The sequence below is a fragment of the Podarcis gaigeae genome (genome assembly GCF_964106915.1).
Source record: "Podarcis gaigeae genome assembly, chromosome: 4".
Lineage (NCBI taxonomy): Eukaryota > Metazoa > Chordata > Lepidosauria > Squamata > Lacertidae > Podarcis > Podarcis gaigeae.
The window spans coordinates 104,818,927-104,831,979 of record NC_139677.1 but is presented as its reverse complement, the minus strand read 5'-3'; the positions used below and the strand labels follow the sequence as shown (position 1 = coordinate 104,831,979).

Below are 13,053 nucleotides of genomic sequence, written 5' to 3'. Positions count from 1 at the left end.
GACAAATCTAGAAATATCTCTCTGCCACTTCTTGAAACAATCCATTTTATCCAGAATTTGCAATGTTTGAAACAAAAACAGCATCCTAGGCAGTACATTCATTTTTATCGCAGCAATTCGGCCCAGCAATGATAGCTTCAGATTTGACCATATTTCTAAGTCCTTTTTCACTTCCATCCAACATTTTTCATAGTTATCCTTAAACAAGTTCACATTCTTGGCAGTCATATTGACCCCTAGGTATTTCACTTTCTTAACCAATGTTAATCCTGTCTCCTTCTGAAACCTCTCTCTCTCAATCACTGTTAGGTTTTTCTCTAACACCTTAGTTTTCATTTTGTTCAACTTAAAACCCGCTACATGACCAAATTCTTGAATTAGTTCCAGTACTCTTTTAGTACTAGATTCTGGCTCCTGTAATGTCAGTACCAAATCATCTGCAAATGCTTTCAATTTGTACTGTTTAGCTCCGACTTGTATACCTTTAACCAATTGGTCCCTTCTAATCATGTTTAGAAGGACCTCCAGGACCGATATAAAAAGCACTGGAGAGATTGGGCAACCTTGCCGTGTTCCTTTTTCTATCTTAAATTCTTCCGTCACTACATTATTCACAATTAATTTAGCCTTTTGTTCTGAGTAAATTGCACCTATACCATTTCCAAACCCTTGACCAACCCCCATCCCTTGTAAGTTTTTCCTCATGAAACTCCAAGAAATATTGTTGAAGGCTTTCTCCGCGTCCACAAATATCAGAACTGCTTTAGTATTAATATTCACTTGTAGTTTCTCTAAAATGTTAATTATGTTCCTCGTATTGTCAGACAAGTGTCTGCCCGGGAGAAAGCCCCCTTGATCTTTATGAATTTCTTCTACTAACACCTCTTTTAGTCTTTTAGCCAAAATATCTGCAAAAATTTTATAATCCACATTAAGCAAAGATATGGGGCAGTAATTCTTAAGCTGTGTCTTCTCAGACTCTATTTTCGGTATAAGTGTAATATAAGCTTCCTTCCACGACTCTGGTGCCCTTTTCCCTTCCAATATTTCACTACAGACTTACTTTAAGGGTTGTACTAACCATTCTTTCAAGGATCTACAATATCTTGAAGTCAAACCATCTGGTCCTGGGGATTTACCTAATTGCATGTTCTGAATGGCCCCTTCTACCTCCTGATCTGTTATTTTATAATTCAACATTAACTTATTTTCTTGAGAGATTTTTTGTAATCCATTTATTTTCAAAAAACGGTCAATGTCCATTTCTTTCTGCATCTCCTGTGTATATAGTTGTTTAAAGTACCTCTGGAAGCACTTTCTGATCTCCGCTGGATTCTGTATATTCTTTCCTTCCACTTCCAAATTTGTAATAATATTAAGTTTTTGTCTTTTTTTCATTTGCCAAGCCAGCAGTTTTCCGCATTTATTTGCCGATTCAAATGTCTTTTGTCTCATCTGTTTAATCTTCCATTCTATTTCCTGATTCATCATTTTCATATATTGTACTTGATATAACTTTATCTCTTTCAGGATCTCCTGCGACTGGTTTCATTCTCAATTTCTTTTCTCCTTCCTTTATTTTCTCCAGAATTTTATCTTTTTTCTCATTTTGGACTCTCTTCTTAATTGCATTCTGTTGCATCAGAAATCCACTCATAACCGCTTTGCTTGCGTCCCAGATTACTCTTTTTTCAACAGTGGTGTTCATATTTATCTCGAAATAATCTCTCAGGGTTTTTTGGGCCTTCTTAGTCACTTCTTCATTCCTAAACAAAGTGTTGTTCATCCTCCATCTAAAGGAACCATTTGGTGTTAGTTTCATTTCCATCTTCACAGCATTATGGTCGGAGCAAATTTTAGGGCAGATTTCCACTTTTCTAATCTTCGGAGCCAGCCCTCTAGTTGCCCAAATTTGGTCAATTCTTGTCCATGTCATTTTGGCCTCAGAGAAGAAAGTTCCCTCTATTCCCAAAGGGTTCTTCATTCTCCGTGTGTCCACTAAATCCGTATTGTCAGTCATGTCAAAAAAAGTTTTTGGTAGTCTACCATCCTTAGTAACTACCTGTTGTAGATACCACTCCATTCATGTCCCCCATCAAAATTATATTGTAGTCCATGTAATCCTTCATCCTGGAGAAGAGTGACTGGCACCCCACTAGTCACTCTTCTCCAGGATGAAGAGGAACCATTGATGAGCACCCTTTGGGTTCGGTCAGTCAGCTGGTTACAAATCCCTGAGTGGTAGCATAGTCAAGACCGCATTTTACCAGCTTCTTTACAAGAATATCATGAGGCACCTTGTCAAATGCCTTGCTGAAATCAAGGTAGGCTACATGAACGCAGTGGGTGCTCATCAATGGTTCCTCTTCATCCTGGAGAAGAGTGACTAGTGGGGTGTCACAAGGTTCTGTCTTGGGCCGTCTTATTCAACATCTTTATCAACGACTTGGATGATGGACTCAAGGGCATCCTGATCTAATTTGGAGATGACACCAAACTGGGAGGGGTGGCTAACACCCCAGAGGACAGGATCACACTTCAAAATGACCTTGACAGATTGGAGAACTGGGCCAAAACAAACAAGATGAATTTTAACAGGGAGAAATGTAAAGTATTGCACTTGGGCAAAAGAAATGAGAGGCACGAATACAAGATGGGTGACACCTGGCTTGAGAGTAGTACATGTGAAAAGGATCTAGGAGTCTTGGTTGACCACAAACTTGACATGAGCCAACAGTGTGACGCGGCAGCTAAAAAAGCCAATGCAATTCTGGGCTGCATCAATAGGAGTATAGCATCTAGATCAAGGGAAGTAATAGTGCCACTGTATTCTGCTCTGGTCAGACCTCACCTGGAGTACTGTGTCCAGTTCTGGGCACCACAGTTCAAGAAGGACACTGACAAACTGGAACGTGTCCAGAGGAGGGCAACCAAAAAGGTCAAAGGCCTGGAAACAATGCCTTATGAGGAACGGCTAAGGGAGCTGGGCATGCTTAGCCTGGAGAAGAGGAGGTTAAGGGGTGATATGATAGCCATGTTCAAATATATAAAAGGATGTCACATAGAGGAGGGAGAAAGGTTGTTTTCTGCTGCTCCAGAGAAGCGGACACGGAGCAATGGATCCAAACTACAAGAAAGAAGATTCCACCTCAACATTAGGAAGAACTTCCTGACAGTAAGAGCTGTTCGACAGTGGAATTTGCTGCTGCCAAGGAGTGTGGTGGAGTCTCCTTCTTTGGAGGTCTTTAAGCAGAGGCTTGACAACCATATGTCAGGAGTGCTCTGATGGTGTTTCCTGCTTGGCAGGGGGTTGGACTCGATGGCCCTTGTGGTCTCTTCCAACTCTATGATTCTATGATTCTAATCCAACAGAGTCTCATGCAACTTCTTTAAAAATTCCGATTTCCCTTCATTTGGTGCATAGATGCCTTACTATCAAAAATTTATCTCCTTGTGATTGAATTTCAATTGCAACAAATCTTCCTTGATCATCTTTAAATATAAGTTTCGGTGATAGGCTCTCCTTTGCATAAAGTACTACTCCTCTTTTTTTAACTTTTTCTGATGAAATAAATTCATGGCCCAATCTTTTATTACTCAGTATTTTCCTATGTAGCCTTGTCACATGTGTTTCTTGTAGACAAATCAAGTCCAATTGTTCCTTTTTCAATAAATGAAAGACTCTGCGCCTTTTTTCGGGGGAATTCAGTCCATTAATATTCCAACTTAATATTTGCAATGCCATGATGTGATTACTCTGATTTTCCTCCAACTACACCCAATGCTTGCTCTTCTTCTGTTGATATCACTGGATTGTCCAGTCCGAAGGGTAGTTTGGTTATGTCCAGTATTCCTTTTTTTGGTGATCTTCTGTCCAATGCTTTTTGTTCTGGTCCTCTATCAGGTGATCTTCTGTCCGATGCTCTTGACTCTTTTCCAGACCCCTTCTGCAGATCTTCTTCGTAATTATTCAAAAAATTAGCTTTATCTTCTACTGATTTTATTTTTATTTTCCTTCCTTTGAAACTGAAGGATAGGCCTTGGGGAAATTCCCACCTAAGGTTAATTTTGTTCTTTCTCAGCAGGGCAACCAAATCACTGTAATTGGACCTAAGATCCAAAAGGTATTTCGGGATGTCTTTAAAAATCTCCACTCTTGACTGTAGTACTTCCAAAGGATTCTGATAATGCCAACCCAAAATTTTATCTCTCTCTTTTTTAGTTCGGAGGGTAATCAAACAGTCTCTTATTCTATTCTTCTCTTTCTTCCCTCCTCTTCCAAGTCTAAAGGCAGTCACGATTTTAAATTCATCCTGTTCCAAATCCAAATCCCAAAAGTCTGCGAATTCCTACGTCATTTCTTAAAAGGGCAAATTGAAAGCGAAATTGTATGGCAAGTAGTGGAAGAAAAAAAGGTGGCATTTGAAAAAACACACAAAGAAAACCTGGGGGGGTGGCCTCCTCCAATATTTAATAGGGGGGAACAAAGACCCCTTGGCATTTAGGAGTTGGCCGTATTCCCTACACCCACACGTCTCAGAATGCTTAGAACATCAAAACACAACATAATAACACAAAACATCACATGTTAAAATAGTATTAGATGTCAATAAGAAAAAGGCCCGGTTAAAAAGCTGTGGATTTGCCTGGCTCCTAAAGCTGTATACTGGTTTTTCCGACCTTTGTATGGATTCTTTGATGGGAAGTGAGTTTAGAGCTAACAGTGAAGCTCTTTCCACATTCCACACACTGATAGGGTTTCTCCCCTGTATGAATTTTGTGATGGGAAGTGAGAGCGGAGCGCTGACGGAAGCTCTTTCCACATTCCACACACTGATAGGGTTTCTCTCCTGTATGAATTCTTTGATGGGAAGTGAAATTGGAGCTCCTACTGAAGCTCTTTCCACATTCCACACACTGATAGGGTTTCTCCCCTGTATGAATTCTTTGATGGGAAGTGAGATTGGAGCTCTGACGGAAGCTCTTTCCACATTCCACACACTGATAGGGTTTCTCCCCTGTATGAATTCTGTGATGGTAAGTGAGAAAGGAGCTATCAGTGAAGCTCTTCCCACATTCCACACACTGATAGGGTTTCTCCCCTGTATGAATTTTTTGATGGGAAGTGAGAGAGGAGCTCTTCCTGAAGCTCTTTCCACATTCCACACACTGATAGGGTTTCTCCCCTGTATGAATTCTTTGATGAGAAGTGAGAGAAGAGCTATGAGTGAAGCTCTTTCCACATTCCACACACTTATAGGGTTTCTCCCCTGTATGAATTCTGTGATGAGAAGTGAGATGGGAGCTGCGACTGAAGCTCTTTCCACATTCCATGCACTGATATGGTTGCTCCCCTGTATGAATTCTGTGATGGGAAGTGAGAGAGGAGCTTTTCCTGAAGCTCTTTCCACATTCCACACACTGATAGGGTTTCTCCCCTGTATGAATTCTGTGATGGGAAGTGAGAGAGGAGGTACATGTGAAGCTCTTTCCACATTCCACACACTTATAGGGTTTCTCCCCTGTATGAATTATTTGATGGGAAGTGAGACTGACTCTCTGCCTGAAACTCTTTCCACATTCCACACACTGATAGGGTTTCTCCCCTGTATGAATTCTTTGATGGGAAGTGAGATTGGAGCTGTGAGTGAAGCTCTTTCCACATTCCACACACTGATAGGGTTTCTCCCCTGTATGAATTCTTTGATGGTAAGTGAGAATGGAGCTCTTCCTGAACCTCTTTCCACATTCCATGCACTGATGGAGTCTCTTTCCAATGATATTTTGTTGATGGCAAGTGGAATGGGAGCTCTGACTACAGCTTTCTCCACACTCCAAATTTTTGCGTGGCTTCTCCTCTCTGGGGATTTTATCGTGGTCACCTTTGTTCTCGATTTCCATTTCATCACAATCTGCATTGGAGACAAAAAGGGATTAGAGCCTCAGGAACAAATGGAGAAGAACTGAAGGGAGCTGGGTGTGTGTTCATTACCTGTATTGTTTGTCATTAACCAACATATTTATTATGAGATTCTGATGTGTTGTTGAATGTTGCTTTGTTTGATATAAAGTAGTGGTCAAAATTGTGGAAGACTTTTGGGGAAAAAGTGTAGTTCTTCTTTTGGAGTAATATTATAAATTTATATATCAATGGAAATATAATTTGATCAAGAATGCAATCAACAATGCAATCAAACTAAGTTTGTTCATATTATATCAAACCTTATAGCCAAATAACGAGAAAAAAGAAGCACAACTTGCTTAGGTTGACTTTTGTTAGTGTCTTATGTGATTGCTATCAAGTTGGTCATTTAGTGAGGTTGAAAAACATAATCAAATTAAAGAAATGGCACAAAGAGTTGACTGGTCACCCAGAAAGTGATGTAAAATTGTACTATTAAGTGAACAAGGCTACAGTTATGAAGAAATTAGATGAAAAATTGGGAAAAACTAAACCAAAGCTGGCGATTGAAGAATGGAGAGACTGTGCCTACATGACAGAAGAAAATCATCTGGGTGTATACAAGACTATATGGTGCAATGTAATGGGAAGTTGAGTGCAAGTCTGGTCTAAATGTTAGAATTCTAAGGAAAAAGCCATTGTTATCTCTCCAACAAAGGTTGAAAAGATGAAACCCATGTTAACTGTACAGCGGAACAATGGGACAGTGTTATTTGGAGCGATGAAACCCAAATGTCCTTGCTTGGTAGTGATGGCATGAAATATGCGAGGAGAAGAATCAGAGAAGATTTACATCCTACTTGCATTACACCGACTGTGAAACACCCAGACAATGTGATGATCTGGGGTTGTATGGCAGCAAAAGGTGTCAGCAGAATTTGCGTCATTAATGGGAATATAAATGCGGAAAAATGCATAAAAGAAATACTTGAGCCCAAACTGAAGTGTTCCGCAGGTGATCTTTTCCCAGATACTGAAGCATTTATATATATGCTTCATATGCTTGAAATATATATGCTTGAAATATATTCTATTTCAACAGGATTCAGCTCCATGTCATGTTGCTGCTGTGTGCAAAAGGTGCTTTGGAATGGCCTGGGAATAGCCCACAATTCAACCCAATCAGAAATCTATGTAGCCGACTAAAGAAACTTGTAATACATGTTTGATGTATTAGATGATTTTAATATTTTTTTGGAAGCCACCCAGAGTGGCTGGGGAAGCCCAGCCAGATGGGCAGGGTACAAATAATAAATTATTATTATTATTATTATAGAAGTAAGCCAGCAATAAAGCTCAATTAACAGAGGCCATAATTGAGTCTTGGTTTCCCATTATTACAGCTGCAGAACTAAAGACTTGGTTCACTTCAAGTGAAGGCGTTGTAAGGCCGTAATTAAAGCTAAAGGTTACCAATGGTTACCAAAGGTTTCACGTTTTTTCTTTATGACTGCTGTTCTAATAAATACTCCTTCATAAAAGTCATGGCATTACATTCTTCATTAAATTATCTTTCCATTGCTATATAATTGTATGGTATTACTCCACACAAAAGTGGTGTTATGAGCCATCAAACCTCAGAAATACACTTTTCACAAAAGGTTTCCACAATTTTGGCCACTATTAGAAGTTGTTCATTTTAAAGTTAATGTTCTTTATATATGGGATCAGATTATTATTATTTATGTTTCATGATTATATGAGTGTTGGAAGCCGCCCAGAGTAGCTGGGGCAACCCAGCCAGATGGGCAGGGTAGAAATAAAAATTATTACTATTACTACAGTGGTACCTTGATTTAAGAACAGTCCTCTTCTGGAAAAGATTAAGTTTGTAAACCGAGGTACCACTGTATCATCATCATCATCATCATCATCATCATGACTGCTGCTGTTGCTGCTTGCGTGAGTGCTGGGAGGACCCCTCCCTCTCCTGCCAATTCCATCTGGCCTAGGGGGCGGGGCCTGCACTTACCACTACAGTTTAGAGGCCTGAGCAGCTACCTGCAGCAAGGGACAAAATGGTTTTAAATGTTTTAAGTGCTTTTAATTTGCAGCACTTTAAATGGTGGTTGTTGTTTTTTATAATATTATATTATTTCATTAATTTATTTTTGCTTGGGGTGGGATAAGCATTTAGTCAGGGGGGGGAGTAGTTTAATTTGAGCGCTATTGTTTCTTGCTTTGGTTTTATTATTGTTGTTGTTATTCTGTTAAGTTATTATATAGTTTGTATTTTGCTTTTTAAGGGGAAGGGTCATGGCTGCCTGGGAGTGGGCCTCAGCCAATAGATTGAGTGGGGCAGGTTCCAAAGGGGGGAATGTATTGGGACACCCAATCTCAGTGATCACGGGCAGGAGGAGGAGTTATGCTAAGACCAGACCAGACCAAGGAGGCAGGTTTAGTCGTTGTTGGAGGACTATCCCTGCCTCCAGGTCTGGTCCTGACCGGAAGGATACAGTAATCAGCAAGGGATACCCACATGACCTGAAAGTGTTGCTGTGCAATGCCAGGTCAATGATGAATAAAACCTCTGCCATCCACGACCTGATTGTGGATGGCGGATTTGACTTGGCATGTGTGACAGAGACCTGGTTGGATGAAGCAGATGGGCCTGTCCTTGCCGCTGCTTGCCCACCAGGTTTCTCTTACGCACAGCAACCCAGGTCATGTGGGCGGGGGGGGGGGGTTTGCAGTGATTTTTAGGAAGTCATTAGTCTGCACCAGGCGTCCTATTGGGAAGATCCAGTTTTCTGAGTGCATGTTCTGAAAGTTGGGCAATAGGGGCAGTACAGGATTCCTTTTGGTGTACCGACCTCCCCGCTGCACCAAGGATTCCCGGCCCGAGCTGCTTCAGGTTGTGGCGGATATGCTCCTGGAGACACCTAGCTTGGTTGTCCTGGGGGATTTTAACATCCATGCCGACACGACCTTACAAGGGGCCGCTCGGGACTTCGTGGAAAGCACGGCCTCCATGGGGCTGTCCCTGAATAAGTTTGGCCCAACTCATAGCCGCAGACATGCCTTAGACTTGGTGTTTACCTCTACGGATGTTGGTGATCTGACATTAACTAAAAGCGAAACAAAAGAAGTGCCATGGTCAGATCACTTCCTGGTGCAACTGGACTTCTCCGCAACCCGTCCCCTCTGCAAGGAGGTGAGACTGATTCAGATGGTCTGCCCCCACCACTGAATGGATCCAATTGGCTTCCAGAGAGTGGTAGGGGATGTTTTATCCCAAGTTAATGGCCTTTCAGCAGATTCCCTGGTGGCACACTGGAATGCGGAGTTAACCAGGGCTATGGACTGTCTGGCTCCGAAGCGCTCTCTCCGATTGCATGGAGCCCGGACAGCCCCATGGTTTCCCCCGGAGCTGAGGGTGATGAAACAATTGATGAGACGGCTAGAGCGCCGGTGGCGGAAAACTCATTGTGAATCAGACCGGACACGGGCTAGAGCTCAACGCCGAGCCTACCAAGTGGCAATGGCGACGGCGAAGAGGGTCTTCTTTGCCTCCTCCATTGCATCTGCAGAAAACAGCAGAAGGAGACTTTTTCAGGTGGTTCAGAATCTATCGGATTTTTTTTAAAAAAAATATTTATTCAAAGTTTCAAAAATACATAAATACAATAAAGAACAGAAAAATACAACAGAAAAAAGAAAAGAAAAAGTTTTTAAAAAGAAAAAAGAAAAAAGTGGGAAAAAGAAAAATACACATCCCATATTACATCTTTTCATTTGCTTGTTTCTTAGACCTCCTCGCACCTCCCTTTTTGTATTCTGACTTAATTCGTTGTTTCAGCAAATTCTTCCCATATTTCTCAATTTTTATTTAAATAATTTATCTTAACAATCTATCTTATTAATTAATTCAACATATCCTTTCCGTCTTTTACCATATTCTGTTATTCAATTTACCTTAATGTATTTAACCTTATCTTACCTTAAAAGCCTTAAAATTCAAAGTTTAAATCATATTTATACATAACTCCTTAAATCCTTTCTACTAAAGCCAATTAATTCCTTTCCAGCATTTTCCCTAATATTTCATTAATATTACACTAATTTCAAAAACAAAAAAAGAATTTTCCCCCTAGTTGTTATCCAACGCCCCTTCTTCCTGGTTTCGGGTTATGTCAGTCCTTTCTATACATTCCATCCAGTCCATCAATCTGGTGATCTTATATCCGAGGCCCTTAAGTCTCTTCTATGCCCCTTCTGCAGATTTTCTTGTTCTTGTTTGTAGTTGCACTCTTCCTTGCCTTTTGTTGGTTTCTTTCTTAATTTCTTCCCTTTCTCCTTGGGGAGTAGGTTTCCGGGGGATTCCAAACGATAATCTCCATTTTCCTTCATCAAGCCAGCCCATTCCCCACAGTCCCACTCCCTGTCATCATCTTTGAAATCCAAAAAGTGGTTGTCCAAAAAGTAATTGTCAACATGTTTCATAGTCCCACCAGATTTAAGAGCTTCCTTAACTCCAAACACTTCCAGGTACACTCCAAGTTCAATCTTCCAATGCAACAACTTTCGCTCCTGCAGGACTTTGGATCTCTCCATTTGTATTGCTTGGGGTGCGATCACAACCTCTTCCATCTTCCTCTGCCCTTGCACTTGCCCAGTCAAACCAGTTTACTCTCTCTCCTGCAGGCTTAAACAGTCAATTCCCCCCCACTTTTCTCCTGCTTTCCAAGGGGGTTTTATTGGTTGTAGAAGCAGGAAAATTCAATCTTTAAAACAACTTTCCAGGCTCTTAGAATGTAAAGTTTTTACTTCAGTCTATTTACGGTCTTCCTGTTTTAACCTTCCCGCTTCAGTGCCTAATTCAAGAATTTCTTGATCCAATTTTCCGTTTTTACTCACGGGTATTTGTTTAGAGTCCGAATGTCAACAGGAAAAAGTCAGTGCTCTCTGGCGATGGCTGTGCGGCTTCCCTCCATGAAAGTAGCAATCGCTTCGCTGCACCGCGCTGCTCACCCCACTTCGCTCCGGAGCCCCCAAAAGGGGTTCCCCCGCGAATAGGGGAGGCGCTCTTGGTGCTCTGTCGAACCCTACGTTCCCAGGCTCCTCCGCCTGGAATTTCTAGCGGGTCCCAACCTTCGCCGCGGTGGGAAGACCCAGTTTCCACGGAGCCCATTCCTCCGATCGGAGGAACTCCGCCATTCGCCGATGGCGCTAACCTAATCTATATGAAGCCGCTGGGAGAGATCATCAGGGGCTTTGGACTGGGTGTTCATCAGTATGCAGATGACACCCAGCTCTACGTCTCCTTTAAATCAGAACCAGTGAAGGCGGTGAAGGTCCTGTGTGAGTGCCTGGAGGCGGTTGGAGGATGGATGGCGGCTAACAAATTGAGGTTGAATCCTGACAAGACAGAAGTACTGTTTTTGGGCGACAGGGAGCGGGTGGGTGTGGGGGATTCCCTGGTCTTGAATGGGGTAACTGTGCCCCTGAAGGACCAGGTGCGCAGCCTGGGAGACATTTTGGACTCACAGCTGTCCATGGAGGCGCAGGTTAACTCTGTGTCCAGGGCAGCTGTCTACCAGCTCCACCTGGTATGCAGGCTAAGACCGTACCTGCCCGTGAACTGTCTCGCCAGAGTGGTGCATGCTCTAGTTATCTCACGCTTGGACTACTGCAATGCGCTCTACATGGGGCTACCTTTGAAGGTGAACCGGAAACTGCAATTAATCCAGAATGTGGCAGCTAGACTGGTGACTGGGAGTGGCCGCCAGGACCACATAACACCGGTTCTGAGAGATCTGCATTGGCTCCCAGTACGTTTCCGAGCACGATTCAAAGTGTTGGTGCTGATCTTTATTGCCCTAAACGGCCTCGGTCCAGTATACCTGAAGGAGCGTCTCCACCCGCATCGTTCAGCCCGGACACTGAGATCCAGCGCCGAGGGCCATCTGGCGGTTCCCTCATTGTGAGAGGTGAGGCTACAGGGAACCAAACAGAGGGCCTTCTTGGTAGTGGCGCCCACCATGTGGAACGCCCACCCATCAGATGTCAAAGAGATAAACAATTACTAGACATTCGGAAGACATCTTAAGGCAGCCCTGTTCAGGGAAGTTTTTAATATGTAATGCTGTACTGTTTTTAACACTTGATTGGGAGCCGCCCAGAGTGGCTGGGGAAACTCAGCCAGATGGGCTGGGTATAAATCATCATCATCATCATCATCATCACCACTGCTACTTCTACCTGAAATTCAATGAGTCTAGCTCTTCTCTGGCATGGATTTTGTTTGGCCCAGTCATGGCATCCCCTCCATCTGCAATGTCAGTCGTCTCTTTGGTCAACCCAAGACTGACAGGAGCAAAAACAAAAACAGAAAACCTGAAGCTACTTATCTTTCCTAACAATTCTGAAGCTGACATTGAAGATGGCCTGGGCAGTTGAGACCAGCCCAATCGTGGTAGAAAAGGGGATAATTTGAGGAAGATTGTTCAAAGAAAAAACTGTAAGTTACTGTTTATTGTGGGGGTGTTAGGTTCCCAGGTGTTGTAGGGGCCACGGTTGAGCTCTGTGAAAATATATGAGGTTGGTCCATAGACGTATTTTTTGAATTTCCAGGCAGATATGACGATCGCACAGGGAGCCTTACCAAGAGAGGCCACGATCCCACGATTCTCCTCCATGACGTCCTTATGCAGAGCTCTCTGGTCAGGATCCAGCAACGCCCACTCCTCATCTGTGAAACGAACAGCGACATCTTCAAAGCACACTGGACCCTAAAAGAAAAAGGGAAATGTCCTCCTCTGAGACAGCAGAAATATGATCTGCTACACAATGCTCTGTTGTTTCCTTCCTGTAAATTGCGGTGTTGTTTCAATAGGATTGCTTTGCTGCACATTTTAATTATGGGTGCTTATTTTATTCTGTGTTTTAATTATGGGTATTTGTCTTTGTGCAAATAGGTGTTACTCCGCCTTGTGTTTCCCAAGTCATTCTGCCTAGGCAAGCATTCCAGTTTCCCCAATGGAAGGATCCACTATCTCCTCTCCTCGTGAGCTGTTCTGGGAAGGTTCCCTCCCAATGCCCTAGAGCCAAATTCAAGGGGTTCAGGGGGGCATGGAGAGGGGGAGGAATGG

At 42.6% G+C, this 13,053-nt stretch overlaps 1 protein-coding gene across 1 annotated transcript in view; it reads right to left on the bottom strand.

Moving 5' to 3' along the window:
* LOC310843318 (uncharacterized protein) overlaps positions 1-13,053 on the bottom strand; it is a 133,641-nt gene that overhangs the window by 67,725 nt on the left and 52,863 nt on the right. Inside the window, exon 5 of the mRNA XM_083736483.1 lies at positions 12,567-12,693. Coding sequence (XP_083592609.1) covers positions 12,567-12,693 — 127 coding nt within the window. The remainder of the gene's footprint in view (positions 1-12,566; positions 12,694-13,053) is intronic.